The sequence below is a fragment of the Electrona antarctica genome (genome assembly GCF_951216825.1).
Source record: "Electrona antarctica genome assembly, chromosome: 6".
Classification (NCBI taxonomy): Eukaryota; Metazoa; Chordata; class Actinopteri; order Myctophiformes; family Myctophidae; genus Electrona; species Electrona antarctica.
The window spans coordinates 49,207,410-49,226,863 of NC_136811.1; the positions used below are offsets into that span (position 1 = coordinate 49,207,410).

Genomic DNA, 19,454 nt, shown 5'->3' on the forward strand with positions numbered 1-19,454 from the left:
GGAACCAAATGGACCCGTACGGGCCCATTTGGTTCCATTTGTAGGGGGTCCTTGAAATGAAAAGGTTTGAGAGAACCACTGCACACTAAATGAAACAGAGCCTTAATTAGTATCATGGGGAAGAGTTATTCTGTGCATATTATTCTGAGCCCATTCAGAGTGCAGTAAGATTCCTAAAAGAGAAAGACAGGCCGATATTTCGTGTCACAATTACTGCGGCCAAAATGATTGCAATTATTACAATAATCAAAATATGCGTAATACTCTTAAAATGCCACTTTTGTACATTGCAGCATCTACAGTATATTCTGTGGGGAACATAAGCAAATCTACAAGCTTGTAGATCCGCTATTTTTTGGCAAAGAGATACAGAACATCACAATAAACGATAAGGATTATTATCCGATCCCTGCTATCTGCAGTCATTACTTCAAGTCAGTGGTTTATATTACGCCCGTGTCCCAATTTATCACATCACATGGAACAATAAATGCCTCACAGGAAGCATTCATGATTACGGCAACAAGACACACAATGCAACATGACCTTATGAGGCCATCGCCATGGCAGCAACGCCGAGGACAACTAAACAATGCTGCAGTAGTAGATAAAAGAACAAGAATGTATGAGATGTGTGCCTTTTGAAAAATAAGTATATAGTCTGGTATGGTTATCTATCCTAACACATCATAATCTGAAGGAGTGGGCTGTAAATAACAAGCACTCTACACTTGTAAGATACTGTTGGCACAGCAAAGCATCCATTTGTTAAAGTGTAGCTGTTCAGTGGAGATATACGATGTTGTTGTATTACAGTAGCCTATACTATAGATCACTGCTTCACACAGTGAGTCGGGAGCCGTTTGCAGGTCGCAGACAAACCTTTATGGGTCTTTTTTTGTTTCCTACATTTAGTTTTTAGTTAGTTCAAAACATTTTCAAAAAACATTCCCAAAATAATTTCAAAGAAATTCTATAAATTAGAAAACAAGTAGTAGTAGTAGTAGTAGTGAAAATAGACGATCTACAAGCTCACAACATGGCACGAAGCGTCGCGTTGCAAGCATGTAGATCTGCTATTTTCACTAGTTTGGGTCCCGCGGAGACATCACATTTCTCTTTTGGGTCACAGGCTAAAACGTTTTAACCTGACTCTCTCTCAAGCAGAAACGATACGTTTGCACTGTGGCAGCGCTTCAATACGTCATCAGTATCACGTTGATCCCGCCTCTAGCGGCCGCATATGGCCGCTAGAGTACATGGTCTCTGCCCGAGAGGGACCAGATGGGCAGATGGGAGCAGGAGGAGGAACTCACTGCTGCCACCAGCTGGCGGAGTCAGGTTAAAAACGTTTGGGAGTGCTTTAGTTCACTGATTCCCAAACTGGGGCTCAGGACCCCCAGGCTGGGTCCCCAAATTATTTTGGGGGGGTCCCCAGATGATAAGTTTAATGTGCAACTGTATTTTCTCACTCCAACAAGTGTACAGTATACACGGCAGAGACCTGCGGATGAGCTTTTGTGTCACCCGAATCTACGTGTGTATATTTATAATCAGCCCGTTATCCGACCGCATTCATTAATAATTCAAATTTAGATCTTTTTTTTTTTTGGTTGCGGATTGCGTGATTTTGTGCGTCTTAAAAGCTATAATAAGCCTATAGATAGATGCCATTAATTTATTTCCTGCATTATTTCACTCGCGGTTTATCCAATATTAATTTATAATATATTTTAATGACCCAAATCCACCCTAAACTGCGGTTAACCGCGGCTAAATCCATTATCCGCAGGTCTCTAATATACGGTATCTGCACAACTCTAAAGTAACAATTTAATTACTTTCAAGACCTTTTAAATACCAATTGCAAATTGGAGAAATTGTCAAATATGACATAATATTGTTGGGTTGTGTTGCATTGTACCAGAGCTGAATTTTGTACCACCAAACATTTGAATTAGGCTACACAAAGAAAGACAGAGGGAAACATTGTGAAAATAGCTGATCTACAAGCTCAGAAGCCCTTTGCAGTGCGAGGTGCTGTGAGCTTGTAATTTGGCTATTCTCAAAATATTTATCCGTGGAATCGAGTCAAACTAAATGTAATGCCTACAATTCTAAATGCTTATCAGGGAGGGGGGGTCCTTAGTTCAAATAGGATTATTTTTTTCTTGCCTTGAGCAAGGCATTGAACCACTACCATGAAATGTTCTATGAGCAGGGCCTGGCTGTAAACAAGTATCTGATGCTTAGTCCAGTTACCCTGGGTAAATATAGTAACTTTGCTTTGTGGCCTGAGAAGTCTGGGAAGCCTTGTAGTAGTACAATGGTGTAGTATTTCATGTAGCAGTGATGTAGTTAGTACCCCTATGGTGTAGTATTTGATGTAGCAGTGATGTAGTTAGTACCCTATGGTGTAGTATTTGATGTAGCAGTGATGTAGTTAGTACCCTATGGTGTAGTATTTGATGTAGCAGTGATGTAGTCAGTACCCCTATGGTGTAGTATTTGATGTAGCAGTGATGTAGTTAGTACCCCTATGGTGTAGTATTTGATGTAGCGGTGATGTAGTTAGTACCCCTATGGTGTAGTATTTCATGTAGCAGTGATGTAGTTAGTACCCCTATGGTGTAGTATTTCATGTAGCAGTGATGTAGTTAGTACCCCTATGGTGTAGTATTTATGTAGTTAGTACCCCTATGGTGTAGTATTTGATGTAGCAGTGATGTAGTTAGTACCCCTATGGTGTAGTATTTGATGTAGCAGTGATGTAGTTAGTACCCCTATGGTGTAGTATTTGATGTAGCAGTGATGTAATTAGTACCCCTATGGTGTAGTATTTGATGTAGCAGTGATGTAGTTAGTACCCCTATGGTGTAGTATTTGATGTAGCAGTGATGTAGTTAGTACCCCTATGGTGTAGTATGTGATGTAGCAGTGATGTAATTAGTACCCCTATGGTGTAGTATTTGATGTAGCAGTGATGTAGTTAGTACCCCTATGGTGTAGTATTTGATGTAGCAGTGATGTAGTTAGTACCCCTATGGTGTAGTATTTGATGTAGCAGTGATGTAATTAGTACCCCTATGGTGTAGTATTTGATGTAGCAGTGATGTAGTTAGTACCCCTATGGTGTAGTATTTGATGTAGCAGTGATGTAGTTAGTACCCCTATGGTGTAGTATGTGATGTAGCAGTGATGTAATTAGTACCCCTATGGTGTAGTATTTGATGTAGCAGTGATGTAGTTAGTACCCCTATGGTGTAGTATTTCATGTAGCAGTGATGTAGTTAGTACCCCTATGGTGTAGTATTTGATGTAGCAGTGATGTAGTTAGTACCCCTATGGTGTAGTATTTCATGTAGCAGTGATGTAGTTAGTACCCCTATGGTGTAGTATTTGATGTAGCAGTGATGTAGTTAGTACCCCTATGGTGTAGTATTTGATGTAGCAGTGATGTAGTTAGTACCCCTATGGTGTAGTATTTGATGTAGCAGTGATGTAGTTAGTACCCCTATGGTGTAGTATTTGATGTAGCAGTGATGCAGTTAGTACCCCTATGGTGTAGTATTTGATGTAGCAGTGATGTAGTTAGTACCCCTATGGTGTAGTATTTGATGTAGCAGTGATGTAGTTAGTACCCCTATGGTGTAGTATTTGATGTAGCAGTGATGTAGTTAGTACCCCTATGGTGTAGTATTTGATGTAGCAGTGATGTAGTTAGTACCCCTATGGTGTAGTATTTCATGTAGCAGTGATGTAGTTAGTACCCCTATGGTGTAGTATTTGATGTAGCAGTGATGTAGTTAGTACCCCTATGGTGTAGTATTTGATGTAGCAGTGATGTAGTTAGTACCCCTATGGTGTAGTATTTGATGTAGCAGTGATGTAGTTAGTACCCCTATGGTGTAGTATTTGATGTAGCAGTGATGTAGTTAGTACCCCTATGGTGTAGTATTTGATGTAGCAGTGATGTAGTTAGTACCCCTATGGTGTAGTATTTGATGTAGCAGTGATGTAGTTAGTACCCCTATGGTGTAGTATTTGATGTAGCAGTGATGTAGTTAGTACCCCTATGGTGTAGTATTTCATGTAGCAGTGATGTAGTTAGTACGCCTATGGTGTAGTATTTGATGTAGCAGTGATGTAGTCAGTACCCCTATGGTGTAGTATTTGATGTAGCAGTGATGTAGTTAGTACCCCTATGGTGTAGTATTTGATGTAGCAGTGATGTAGTTAGTACCCCTATGGTGTAGTATTTCATGTAGCAGTGATGTAGTTAGTACCCCTATGGTGTAGTATTTGATGTAGCAGTGATGTAGTTAGTACCCCTATGGTGTAGTATTTGATGTAGCAGTGATGTAGTTAGTACCCCTATGGTGTAGTATTTCATGTAGCAGTGATGTAGTTAGTACCCCTATGGTGTAGTATTTGATGTAGCAGTGATGTAGTTAGTACCCCTATGGTGTAGTATTTCATGTAGCAGTGATGTAGTTAGTACCCCTATGGTGTAGTATTTGATGTAGCAGTGATGTAGTTAGTACCCCTATGGTGTAGTATTTGATGTAGCAGTGATGTAGTTAGTACCCCTATGGTGTAGTATTTCATGTAGCAGTGATGTAGTTAGTACGCCTATGGTGTAGTATTTGATGTAGCAGTGATGTAGTTAGTACCCCTATGGTGTAGTATTTCATGTAGCAGTGATGTAGTTAGTACCCCTATGGTGTAGTATTTCATGTAGCAGTGATGTAGTTAGTACCCCTATGGTGTAGTATTTGATGTAGCAGTGATGTAGTTAGTACCCCTATGGTGTAGTATTTCATGTAGCAGTGATGTAGTTAGTACCCATATGGTGTAGTATTTGATGTAGCAGTGATGTAGTTAGTACCCCTATGGTGTAGTATTTGATGTAGCAGTGATGTAGTTAGTACCCCTATGGTGTAGTATTTGATGTAGCAGTGATGTAGTTAGTACCCCTATGGTGTAGTATTTGATGTAGCAGTGATGTAGTTAGTACCCCTATGGTGTAGTATTTCATGTAGCAGTGATGTAGTTAGTACCCCTATGGTGTAGTATTTGATGTAGCAGTGATGTAGTTAGTACCCCTATGGTGTAGTATTTGATGTAGCAGTGATGTAGTACTACCTCTATAGTGTTGTACTTGATGTAGAAGTGGCTAGCGGTGCGGCCCAGGTCTGTGGAGGAGAAGTATCCGGTGCGTTCCTCATAGCGGATCATCCGGGCCTTGTCCAGCTTCCTGGCAGCCTGCACCACCAGATCCCTGCGGTACAGCTCCAAGCCGGGGTCCATCTGGAACACACACCAAGGCTTTTAGACTTTCAGCAGTTTTTACTTTACATACAGCAAAGTGTCTTGTCCTTTGTTTGTTTTCTCTCTCTCTCTCTATCTTTTCTTTGTTTTGTAAAAGGCTAGGTGAAATAAGCTATGGTTATTTTCTCGCTTGTTGCATTACATATGGAAATTAAACGTGTTAAGACTAAACTAAACTTAATTTAGAAGTTTAGTTTTTTTTTCTCCACAATTTAGTCGTTATATCAATTAATTCCTCCCCACACACACACATCTGTGTGTGTTGCCACCGCTGTTGTAAAACGTCTGGGTTTCCGAGGCTACTACTGTTGCATCCTACTGGCTCACGTGTAGCCTGGGCAACATTTCATTTCGGTATATGATCCGGGCGGGAGCGGATGATATTGTTACGTCATGTTGTAGTATTGTTTTGTAGTCGACAGGCAGGAACAACAAACCCGAACTTCCTTTTCCCTCAAACCGATTTTTCTCAATAAAAGCTGCAGGCTACATGAGCTTTTATTGTTATTCTTCCGGTTTGAGGGAAAAGGAAGTTCGTGTTTGTTGTTCCTGCCAATACTACAACATGACGTAACGATATCATCCGCTCCCGCCCGGATCATATACCGAAATGAAACAGAGACCAGGCTTTCCTCCGAGGTGGTGGAAAGCCTGGTGAGGCGAGGTTAGCTCACGTGCCAGTGAGGAGCCCCCAACAGGAGGACATAGAGCCTCCTTCCTATACTCCTCCCGCCCAACACTCCCTGCTAACAGGTGCCGCCCTCAGCCTGTGTGCAGTGACACACCTCCCTGCCCAGCAATTGTGTTCGTATAGTGACGTTACACGCACACAACCACAGCACACGCCTGCAACACACACCCACAGCGCACACGCACCCACACCCACACCCACACCCACACCCACACACACACACACACCCACACACACACACACACACACACGAGAAGGAGTCCTACCTGGTAGGCCTTGTGGTTGAGGCCGTAGACCAGGGGGTTGGCCCTCATGCGCACGTACAGGTAGGTGTAACTCAGCCACTTCACTGCCTCGTCCACGTTGGTCACGGTCCCTAGAGCAACCTAGAAAGACATCAGGGAGGAGACATTACATTGGTGACGGTCCCCAGAGCAACCTGGACAGACAGACAGCAGGGAGGAGACATTACATTGGTGACGGTCCCCAGAGCAACCTGGACAGACAGACAGCAGGGAGGAGACATTACATTGGTGACGGTCCCCAGAGCAACCTGGACAGACAGCAGGGAGGAGACATTACATTGGTGACGGTCCCCAGAGCAACCTGGACAGACAGCAGGGAGGAGACATTACATTGGTGACGGTCCCTAGAGCAACCTGGACAGACAGCAGGGAGGAGACATTACATTGGTGATGGTCCCCAGAGCAACCTGGACAGACAGCAGGGAGGAGACATTACATTGGTGACGGTCCCTAGAGCAACCTGGACAGACAGACGGGAGGAGACATTACATTGGTGACGGTCCCCAGAGCAACCTGGACAGACAGCAGGGAGGAGACATTACATTGGTGACGGTCCCTAGAGCAACCTGGACAGACAGACGGGAGGAGACATTACATTGGTGACGGTCCCCAGAGCAACCTGGACAGACAGCAGGGAGGAGACATTACATTGGTGACGGTCCCCAGAGCAACCTGGACAGACAGCAGGGAGGAGACATTACATTGGTGACGGTCCCTAGAGCAACCTGGACAGACAGCAAGGAGGAGACATTACATTGGTGACGGTCCCTAGAGCAACCTGGACAGACAGACAGCAGGGAGGAGACATTACATTGGTGACGGTCCCCCAGAGCAAACATTTTCATGTAACGGACCCCCAAATTGACACTTATTAGCCCATGGACCCCTGAAAAGATATGCCAGGGACCCCCATTAGAGAAGATGTTAACGGCTCTAGCAGTGACTGATTTTCAATCATTTTATTTCAAGGAGCAGTTTGACCTGCATTAGGCTACGGACTCCCATCTAATGGCCTTTCCATCTCTAGGACCCCAATTTATATTGTACGTCAAATCAATGTTAATTTAACTCTGAGAGGGTGCACAAGGTTCCATTCTTCCATTTAATGTTTTCAAAATGTATACAATTGTTTGGAAAGAGCAGATCTACAAGCTCACAACGCGTCGCATCGTTGTGAGCTTGTTGTACATAGCCAAAGTATAAATAGGGCTGAAGTGGTTAATGTATGTTTTGAAAACAATATACAAAGTAACTATAGTAAAATATGGATGTCAAATAGTAAATGTAACATATTTGCCTCTGAGTTGTAGTGGAGTATTGGAAATGCCTCAAAAGTGTACAGTACAGTACTTGAGTGCATGTACTTAGTTGCTTTCCACCACTGACAACCAGTCTCTGCTACCATCTTGTGGACAGTTGAGGAAATGCAAGCTACTTCACTTGAAATCCCACAAGTGGAATAAAGGAATTGTTGTGAATATCATGATGGAGGTATGCATCAAGTGTCATGGAAAATTATTTTTCCTTCATTGCATATTTAATGTTGCTTACTGTTAATAGATAACTCCACGATACATTTGTATTATATACTGAATACTGGAAAACTACACCATTATGTTTAACAGCACAATGTGTGGAATGATGTCAGTGTGAAAAATATGATTTATTTTTTTATCCTAGTTTTACATTTCCAATGCACCTGTCACATACCTGGTGGCTCTCTTTGTTAAAATGAATCTGAGAGCAAACCACCAATTCATCAACAGTGTTAAAAACAACAAAAGGGTTTTAGGGTTTAATCGATTCTGTAATCACAGATCTCTGTAATCATTAGGAGAAAAAGAAGCTCTCAGCTTAGGGTGTCATGTCGCCTGATGTACGACATCATCTCCCCGTCCGCTGGCCTCCGTCCAAACCCGCCTCACAGTAGTTGAGCTGTAGAGCATCGGTGAAAGCTACGCTCAGCCGCAAATTCACTTTGGGCAGGAGAGGCTGGCAGATTGCCGACGTGCAAAAAGCATTTTGTTTTGCAAAAAGCCATTGCGTGCTGGTGCCTCGCATCGAAAATAGCCGACAATCTACAAGCTCACAACTTAGTCACGATGCGACGCGCTGTGAGCTTGTATATAGGCTATTTTCGGCACGGAATACTTGATGCCGAGTGCGAAGCAGGGAGGCATCGCCTCGGGCACTCCAGTCCTCCCAGTGAGTCCCAATCTCCGGGTGGACACATGGACCATAAGACCATTAGGCCACTGACGTCACCATACGACAAAGTGTAAATCAGACTTAAGCATCAGGTCTTAGCACAACATCCTCTAAAGCCCACACTGACTTGCTACCCATCTGTAAGTGTGTTCCTTTAACTGGCAATAATGCAAATAAACAAAACCAAAATACAGGCTAACAGAATACATGAATTATTTAATACTGGCACATTCTCCTTCAAAAGCCAACCTTGGTTTTGTGCCGTAGTTCAGGGGACACATACATAAATGATGTGCTTCTCTTATGTCACGGCAGATGGCCGCCCACCTAGAAACCAGGTTCTGCTCCAGATTTCTGCCCGTTAAAGGGAGGTTTTTCCTTCACTGTGATCGCCAAGCACTTGGCCATGGGGGAATTTAAGTGCATGGACTTGACCTGCTCTATGTGTAAAGTGTCTTCTTATAACGGTTATAACTTAAGATTCGGTAGTAGAACTTCTATAGCAGAGGTTCTCAACCTTTTGGGCTGGGGACCCCCGGAAATTCTTTGGCCATGTCTCGCGAGTGCAGATTCGTATGAGTATGGGTGTGAGTAAGTGGTTAAAGGTGCAATGCTATAATGTTTGTTCAGTAACAGGGGTCTCTACTCTCTCCAGCTCTTTCAAATCCAGGGTGGGTTAGCAGAGGTTACACCCAAAAATCTGCTTAAATGCTATAACGTTAAGTACCCTACTTTACATTTATTTAGCCTGCTCTTTTTTTGGAATGCACAGTGCGCTATAAGCAGAGGTGGAGGGTAATCACTTTTAAATTAAATGTTGGCTACTCTATTTTATTTTGTTTTATTTAGAGTAGCCAATTATTTTTACCCCCTATTTCTCCCCAATTTAGTAGTTATGCAAATTGATTCCTCCCCCACACACATTTCTATGTTGCCACTGCTGTTGCATCATTGACATATTTCTACATTGCTACTGTACTTTTTACTTAAAGTAAAACAAATGTGTGTATTTCATCCACCACTTCTGTCACTGCCTAACTAACCAGACACCATCTGCTTGCTTCCTTCCTGGCGCCGCGTCTCTTCATTAACCCATTCAAACCGGGAACGCGACGTGTCCTTTTACATTTAATTTTATACTTTGGCCATTCAAAAATAGCAGATCTTCTTCCTGTAGATCTGCTATTTTTTTTAAATAGCAGATTTGTGCACATTTTTAAATCCATGATTTTTTTTTAAAGAAACAATATTTAACTCAAATCTTTGCTTGTGGGGATATACCTCGAACAAAATCATTTGAGATGGAGGGTCGGTGGCCAAATGCATATAACTGTGGCAGTCCTAGACATGAAATAGGTTTGGGGCAGCAGTAGCTCAAGGGGTAGAGTAGCCGGTAGAGCAGCTGGTTCCATACCGGGCTCCCCCACACTGAGTGTCCTTGAGCAAGACGTTGAACCCTATAATTGCTCCCGATGTGCAGGTTGGTGCCTTGCATGGTTTCCTCCACCATCAGTGTGTGAATGTGTGTGTGTGTGTGTGTGTGTGTGTGTGTGTGTGTGTGTGTGTGTGTGTGTGTGTGTGTGTGTGTGTGTGTGTGTGTGTGTGTGTGTGTGTGTGTGTGTGTGTGAATGTAATGCACGGACTATGCAAAGTGCTTTGGATAAAAGCACTATATAAATGCACCATTTAACATTTACAACCACTTATATATTAGTATTTCAGAAACCTGTTTGTTTTAGAATGGGCCTCAGGTCTTAACGGATTAAGCAGCAGATCGTGCTACAATCTGGACAACTGTGAGGCAGGTTGACACCAAATATCCTGGGGGACGGTTATATTCTTGTGGACATTGCATCTAACTAAAGATTAGTAAGGAAAGACCACGCACCATTCCTTTATGAATGACTCATGTGCATGAGAGAGTGTGTGTGTGTGTGTGTGTGTGTGTGTGTGTGTGTGTGTGTGTGTGTGTGTGTGTGTGCGCGCATGCGTACCTCTGCGTTGAGGTTGTCGGCCATGGTGTCGAGGAACTGGCTCTCGATGGGGTTCTGCTGCGTCAGCAGCGTGAGGTAGTGACTCAGCTTGTCGTGCGTGGTGATGATGGTGCCCTCGCCATGCTTGTCGAACTGCGGCCGCCCGGCGCGCCCGAAGATCTGCATCACGTCCAGGATGCCCAGGTCCACCAGGGAGCCGCGCTTGGCGTCGTAGATCTGAGTGCCCTGTTTGTGTGTTGTGCGTTGTGGTTGATTTGGACAGCAAAACATTTTGGTTTTAGTTTATAGTTTATAGTCATAGTATTTGGAATTTATTTGGTGATAAGCCCCTTGAGATGCATCATCTCGTTTTTGAGGGGGTCCTCAAAAACGTCTTTTAGAATACATTTTAATTTAGTTTCAAGTCATATTCTTTTGTCACCTGAAATGTTTTGGTGTTAGTCTAGTTTTAGTCGACTTAATATCGTGAGATTCTACAGTTGATTTTGTCGACCGAAATGTATTTTGGCGATGCCTTAATGGTGTCACAATGGCTGATTTTGGACTTGGTTGCATGCTGAAAATAGCCGATCTACAAGCTCGCAGTGCGACGCGTTGTGAGTTTGTAGATCTGCTTTTTTTCGAGCACAAAGCCAAGCATAAAATGACTTGTCTTTTAGTTCTACTGGATCTTTTCTCCACTAGTCTCTCAATAACATTTTAGTATTTATATATATTTAATATATTCATCATGGCTTAGTTTTTATTTCGTTTTTCCTCAGTGTAAAACGGTAACATTATTATAATAGTCAACGAAATCAACACTAGTGCCCTGTTGTTGATGTTGCCGTGGAAACAAGAAGGATGGAGGGAGGGAGGAGGGATTATACAGATTATAAAGCCCACCGCCCCCCTCCTCTTGCCATGGTTCTTGGCTGGCAAGGCAAAGCCTGTGCCAGAGGGAAAGTGACTGACACCGTCCTCCCCCGTGAGACATCAACCAAACAGTGTATTATTGTTAGTAAATATGATGAGAAATCACAAACAATGCAGGCAATGTGACGATACTAAACGCCTTACTTAACCCTAGAGAAAACTAGTCTCGCATAGCCAGACAACTATTCCACAATCTCTGAATGCTATATAGAGTCTGGAACTATGCCTCCCGACATCAGAGTAAGGAAGCTGGCATTTCCGTTCACGAAAATATGTTTATATTTATTATATATTAACTTATATATTGCTGTTGACGGAAGCATATGAAAATTGCGAGAGGCAACAGTCAACACAAGACTAATCGAAAACTAACCCTGAGTGATTTTCACCCAGGCAATTATGCTGATGTTTGCGGTGGGAGTGTCCATGGGTACCTTCATGATGCTCAGTGACATCATAGAAGGTAGGTGGGAGTGTCCATGGGTACCTTCATGATGCTCAGTGACATCATAGAAGGTAGGTGGGAGTGTCCATGGGTACCTTCATGATGCTCAGTGACAACATAGAAGGTAGGTGGGAGTGTCCATGGGTACCTTCATGATGCTCAGTGACATCATAGAAGGTAGGTGGGAGTGTCCATGGGTACCTTCATGATGCTCAGTGACATCATAGAAGGTAGGTGGGAGTGTCCATGGGTACCTTCATGATGCTCAGTGACAACATAGAAGGTAGGTGGGAGTGTCCATGGGTACCTTCATGATGCTCAGTGACATCATAGAAGGTAGGTGGGAGTGTCCATGGGTACCTTCATGATGCTCAGTGACAACATAGAAGGTAGGTGGGAGTGTCCATGGGTACCTTCATGATGCTCAGTGACATCATAGAAGGTAGGTGGGAGTGTCCATGGGTACCTTCATGATGCTCAGTGACATCATAGAAGGTAGGTGGGAGTGTCCATGGGTACCTTCATGATGCTCAGTGACATCATAGAAGGTAGGTGGGAGTGTCCATGGGTACCTTCATGATGCTCAGTGACATCATAGAAGGTAGGTGGGAGTGTCCATGGGTACCTTCATGATGCTCAGTGACATCATAGAAGGTAGGTGGGAGTGTCCATGGGTACCTTCATGATGCTCAGTGACAACATAGAAGGTAGGTGTGTTTCCCTGCTATGGGTACCTTCATGATGCTCAGTGACATCATAGAAGGTACAGTAGGTGTGTTTCCCTGCCATTGGTACCTTCATGATGCTCAGTGACATCATAGAAGGTAGGTGTGTTTCCCTGACCACATCCCTGTTTTTTCCCCTACAGGCAGGTGTTAGGGTGAATTAGGGTAGAAAAATCCCAAACTCCTACAATTAGCAGAAGTTGCAATTAAGACTGTGCCTTCACAGGACCATTCTTACGTGTTATGTCCCAGGAATGGGTGCTGGACCAAAAGAGAAGTTCTCCAGCCCTTTTTTTATGGGTGAAATTTCTGGATTAAATTAGAGTACCTCAAATTGCCATGTATTGATGTACTTTAATATATTTTGATGAGAAATATTATTTTATGGAATTATATAATATCGGGTAGGCTACCCGTTACAAAATCAAATGTTCTAGGGTAAAGCCACGGGTTCCCAAATAGTGGGTCTGGATCCATATTTGGGACACGGACCAATTTGAATTATCTCCTTGTTTCCTATATCTAAAAATATGCTATACTATACTATATCTATTATTTCAAAAATATTTAATAACAATAACAATTTCATATTAACTCTTAAACCCCAGGGGGGTCCAGGGGGGAAAATCAAAAGCATCGGAGTTGGAACCGGAGACCAATTGGGTCTCCATTTACCCACTGAGAGCTGTTCATGAGGTGGACAGCCGCTGCCCCCGCTGGCGCTCAAGAGGTTTTAAGTAATGCAGATGTTTAACATAATTTAACTCTTGAGAGTGTAAAATTAAATCAAATGGAGGTGGAAGGGGAAGGGTCGCAAGGGTTGCATTTTACACTCTCAAGAGTTAAAGATCTATACGGGTCCTTTAGTTTACTGCTCTAATCTCTCTTTTGGGTCTTGAGCTAAAAATGTTTGGGAACCGACCAGTGACTTGCAAGACATTGCAAACGGAAGGCCAATCGAGCGGGCAGGAGCAGGGTTCGAACCTTGATGATGACGGCGTGGGCGGGCAGGTTGACGCCCCAGGCCAGCGTGGCCGTGCACACCAGCACCTTGAGGTAGCCCCGGGAGAACATGCTCTCCATCAGGGTGCGGTCCGAGCGCAGCATGCCCGCGTGGTGGATGCCGAAGCCCTCGGGGAACATCTCCTTCATCTCCTTGTTCCTGGAGCGCTGGATCTAACAGGGGGAGGAGAAGACCATGAGGTTAGAGAGAGAGAGAGAGAGAGAGAGAGAGAGAGAGAGAGAGAGAGAGAGAGAGAGAGAGAGGGGAGACCTGAGGTTATAGAGAGAGAGAGAGAGAGAGAGAGAGAGAGAGAGAGAGAGAGAGAGAGAGAGAGAGAGAGAGAGAGAGAGAGAGAGAGAGAGAGAGAGAGAGAGAGGGGAGACCTGAGGTTATAGAGAGAGAGAGAGGGGAGACCTGAGGTTATAGAGAGAGAGAGAGGAGACCTGAGGTTATAGAGAGAGAGAGAGAGAGAGAGAGAGAGAGAGAGAGAGAGAGAGAGAGAGAGAGGGGAGACCTGAGGTTATAGAGAGAGAGAGAGAGAGAGAGAGAGAGAGAGAGAGAGAGAGAGAGAGAGAGAGAGAGAGAGAGGGGAGACCTGAGGTTATAGAGAGAGAGAGAGAGAGAGAGAGAGAGAGAGAGAGGAGAGGAGACCTGAGGTCATAGAGAGAGTGGACGAGGAGGAGGAGGGCGTTAGGGAAGGGCAGAGGATAGTATCATAGTATAGGGCAGTTCCACTAAAAAATCGGCCATTCATTTTTTTCCCATAGAGATTTACAAACATATTGATATAAATAATGTTAAGTTTAGAATCAAGCCATCCAGGATCCTGGTGATTCATGACCATTGATTCTGTGAAATAAAGAAAGAAAAGGAAAACCGCTAAACTATCACTTAATTAAATATTAAAATACAGTATATTTGTTGTTATATACAAGGTTTTTATGGTCATGAATCCCACACTAAAATGTTGGGATGCGAGACTCGTCCAAAGTTTGGGAGCAGCCGCGCTACAAGCTTGCTTGCTTCCAAGCTTGCTTCCGGGAAGGTCCCTGGAACAACATATTTTGAGATGGGGGTCGGAGCAAGCCCCCAGTAAGGCTATCCAACGTTGAAGATGCCACTACCTACTGGCGAAATGTGGAATTGCAGCACTTAATGGAAGTGGACGGACGATCATAACGTCACGTGAAAATCCCGGACCTCAAAATTGAGGTCCGGTGCTAGGCTAAACTTCCGCTCGCTCGAGCCATTGAGTTATCATTATACTTCCGGAAGTCTTCCGGGTGCTTCAAAACGCCACTGAGCAACTTCCACTGAAATTAATAGCTGGGGGGCGGGGCTAATGCTCCAGTTCGGTCTCTATCCTTTATATACTCTATGGGTCGGAGGCTTAAATACTAGGGGTCCTTGACATGAAATAGTTTGAGAACCACTGACATAGAAAGTTAGAAACATAGGTTATTTTTGGTGTTTTAAACATTATGTTATAATTTAGCAATTGAAAATCTACAAGCTCATAGCGCGCCACCGAGTGGCGCGCTACGAGCTTGTAGATCTGCTATTTTTGAAAAATCGTGAAAATATGTAATTCAGAAAACTGGAGGATTTAGAAGATTTTTTTTTTAATTTTGAGGTCAGGCCTAAATGGGTTAAAATATGCGGGCGTCAGGGGGGTGAGAGAGGAGCAGCACGTCTGACATGGAGGATCATGTTCTAGGAACAACAGTAACGGAGTGTGTGTGTGTGTGTGTGTGTGTGTGTGTGTGTGGGGGGGGGGGGGGTGGGGGGGGGGGGGGGTGGGTGATGCGTCTCACTGAAGTAATACCTGCTCTTAAAGAATAACACTAGTGGGGTTTTTTTCCATGTCTTATCGGCTCAATTTTGGTAGTTAACTGGGTGTGATGGCCGCCACGGCTTCTGCCTCTGTTTTACCACACGCAGTAAAACACCTCTACCAACACAGCACGCACACACGCACAAATGTACACACGCACAGGATACCTGTCCTATGACCATGACTGTTACTTTTCAGGACATTGAACCAAAATCGCCACGCTTTCACTACATCTGTGCGACACTCTGGAATGATAAAGCAGGACATTCATTTACAAAGAAAATGGAAAACTTAATATGGAGATGCAAGTTTTTTGGCCGGCACACGCACGCGCACGCACACGCACACGCACACGCACACGCACACACACACACACACACACACACACACACACACACACACACACACACACACACACACACACACACACACACACACACACGCGTTGTGCTGTTGACTGGCGGCGGCACTGTGACCTGGCCTTATTGCTTTAATGGCTTCCTCATCACAAGGCTTTATCTCGCTCTCTGGGCGTCCAAATAGAGGTCAGAGCCCTGAGGCCAGGCCTCTGTGGCACCGCCAAGAAAGCCCATTACAGCCAGTATCTCTCAACTATGGATTTGTGCATCAGAGAGAGGGCTGTGTGTGTGTGTGTGTGTGTGTGTGTGTGTGTGTGTGTGTGTGTGTGTGTGTGTGTGTGTGTGTGTGTGTGTGCGCGCGCGAGCACGCGCTCACGTGTGTAAGTGAGTGTTAGACTGTAAGTGTGTGCTTGTGTCACATGAAGAGGGAGCGGATTTTAGATTAAAAAACAAACAAAGAAACACAAACCGCAATACAAGAAGCCAACTGTCTCTGAACCAGGTACCTTCACTGCCTGAAAGTTGACAGTTGAGGGTAGTTACCCTCACAAAAAAATCCTGGTCTCTATACTGTCTCCCCCTGGCCAGCCAGGGCGCCTGAAGGAGGGGAAAGGAACTGGTTGGAATAACGTGTTCCTTCCACGCGCTACGTCCAACCGGGCGAAACTGTTACTCCCCATGTCAGGTGAAAATAAACGGCTTGGACTCCTCATGCAGAGAAGGAAGCATGGGGTCAGTCCCGTTGTTCTCCCCAGGTTGGCAGAGGGAGTGTTGCGCCCAGGATTACATTAGATAATGGACAGTGCATGAAAAAATGTGTTGCAAAAATTGTGGGATAAAAATGTATGACAAAAAAGAAAAAAGAGGCCTGGGCCATGGCTCAATGGTCCAGGCACCTTGGCTGGTAATCCAGTCTGGCAGTGTGCCGCGGGTTCGACTCCCGAACCCGACGGCCTTCACTGCATGTCTTCCCCCCATCTCTCTCCCCATTTCCTGTCAGCCTACTGTCTGTCCCTCCATAAAAAAATATAAAATAAAGGCTTAAGCCACAAAAAAAGAAAAAAAAGAATGATAACAGTTTGAGAATGTTTAGTGTACCTCCTTGGATTTTCCAAAGAGCTGAATTCTGCCATCGTCAACTGTCATAACTACCTCTGTGTTCTTCCAAATGGCTCTAAAAACACCACGTCCCCCCTGTGTGACGGACGGCGCCCGTTAATACAGGCCTCATCAAATGGGGATCAGACCTCACAAAGCTGTGGGCTCTGACTCGTTGACTTGCTTCCATAATAAACTTACATCATGATGTCCGGTGGCTATAAAAAGGTGTGAGAAGGACTAAAGTGGCAGATCAAACCCCGGGATGGGAATAAAGGAGATGGATGTTCTCACGGTGCGGGGGGGGGGGGGGGGGGGGTCCGGAGCGCGGCCAGGGAGGAGGCGGCTAATTGAAATGCCAGTGCCGTGATGTGGCTCTGCTCGGAGGTGTCAGTCGGTGTTACCGGGCCGGCCCGCGGGTTTCTAATCTAACCCATTGAGACCCGATACCAGATTCTACACAAAATGTCGTCTAAATCTACACAGTTTTCTGAACAACCTATGTTTCTATGTCAGTGGTGCTCAAACTATTACTGTATGTATTACTATTATGTAACTATGTATTTGGCCGCCGACCCGGACCCGCATCTGAACATATTTTGTTCCAGAGACGTCCCCAGAAGCAAAGAGTTTAAAACGTTTGCTGTGAAAGAATATATGTATATATATATATATATTCCGAGATTTGCACACATTTTCATGATTTTTCAAAAAATAGCAGATCTACAATTTACAAGCTCGTATCGCGGCACTCAGCTTATAGATCTGCTATTTTTCAACAGCTAAAGTATTAAAATAATGGTTAACGTGGTTAAAAAGCTACGGTGACACAGCGTCCTCAGGTCTTAATGGACTAAGGTGAGTTAGCGCTGACGTTTGCTGTGCCATGGCTCTATTTGAGTTGCCAGCGCCCTAAGCTCCTAATCAGCCCACATTAAGACCTGCCTCTCGCCCCCTCATCCCCCCCCCCTTCCCGCCAGATGAGCGCGCTCTGTCCACAAAGACGGCCCGAGGTGCCTGCACAGCTCACCATCCATCACAGGAGCAACTAAACATAAGACAGTTTAGACTAGAAGCTTTTGCTTACAATCTTATGGAGATAAAGTGCTCAAATGCACATGAACCCCTTGGGAGACATCCCTGGTACACATTGCAGCCATTTTCTTAAAATGTATATACGTCTGATTTGGTCAGGGTGGGTGTTGGGTTAACATACCATCAACATACCAATTCCCCTCTGTGCTAACAAGTAAAAGACAAAGAGAAAGTTTTGTTTTCACCCACGAGAGCTGCATGGACCTTGGCTGAAAGTTGCAACCCACAGCCACGTTTTGTTTTTTACATTTTTATTCCACGATGTTTGCAACCAATTCTTTGAGGGTCGCTAACCCCTCCTATGCCCAGCTTTGTGTGTCTGTGTGTAGGCCTACCCCATAGTGATGATTTGATTGGCTGAGGGCTTAAAAAGCGAGGATAAAAAGTGAGAACAGAAAAGTGAGGACGCCAAAAGTGATTGGCCGGAATGTGATGATGTATGATGATATGTATGATGTATGATGTATGATGATAAGAGTGCCCCTCACTTCACACGAGTGTGATTTTTTTCACCCAGTGTCACTGTCAATTATCTAATGTAATTCTGGGCGCTACACTCCCTCTGCCAACCTGAGGAGAGCAACGGACTGACATCATGCCTCCTTCACTGCATGAGGAGTCCAAGCCACTTCTTTTCACGTGATAGGGGGGAGTTTCCCCGGTTGGACGTAGCGGGTGGAAGGAACACGATATTCCAACTAGATCCTCTCCACCTGCATCAGGCACCCCAGCTGGCCAGAGGGAGGTACTGCATGTTCTTTGTGAGGGTACCTACCCTAGGGGGACACGGGGAGAACATGCAAATTCCACACAGAAAGGCCCTTTTTGCCAACCTCTCCCAGGGTATGGGCACTGCTATGATATCAAAGTTTCACCTGGAACCAACTTTGTGAACACCTGAACATTATAAACACAGTTGAGCCACTGAACCACTCTACGGAACACATCTCTGACATGGTTGGCACAACAGGTCACCTAGTAGCAGCATTTGCATTTCAAAGTACAGAATCATGCCCACAGAGAGAGCCCACACACACAGTGTCACTGGCGATGGCACAGCGATGATGAGCGGCGGATAAATGGCTCTCGGTTTCATAGCCGCTATAAGCTGCCAACGCCGGGCTCCCTCTGCACAATCAAGTGTTCGTGTATACTTAGCTAAATTGCGGCAGGATAGCTAATTGTTGATTTCATTGTGGCCCTTGACAGTCATAATGTTTGGCCCTCACGCTGACAGGCTTTTAACGCTGGATGGCCATGAGGGAGTGGGAGGATGAGCTGCCACCTGTACACTCTCTGCTACTCTCTGTACTCCATCTCTCTATACTGTATGTCTCTCTCTCTCTCTCTACCCTCGCTCTCTCTCTCTCTCTCTCCCTCCCTCTCACTCTCTGCTACTCTCTGTACTCCATCTCTCTATATGTCTCTCCCTCTCTCTCTCTCCCTCTCCC

General features: G+C 44.6%; 1 protein-coding gene across 1 annotated transcript in view; it reads right to left on the minus strand.

Moving 5' to 3' along the window:
- LOC306925120 (activating signal cointegrator 1 complex subunit 3-like) overlaps positions 1–19,454 on the minus strand; it is a 250,456-nt gene that overhangs the window by 101,009 nt on the left and 129,993 nt on the right. Inside the window, exons 13-16 of the mRNA XM_079503798.1 lie at positions 13,599–13,790; positions 10,530–10,754; positions 6,289–6,408; positions 5,146–5,310 (exon numbers count right to left, since the gene is read on the minus strand). Coding sequence (XP_079359924.1) covers positions 5,146–5,310; positions 6,289–6,408; positions 10,530–10,754; positions 13,599–13,790 — 702 coding nt within the window. The remainder of the gene's footprint in view (positions 1–5,145; positions 5,311–6,288; positions 6,409–10,529; positions 10,755–13,598; positions 13,791–19,454) is intronic.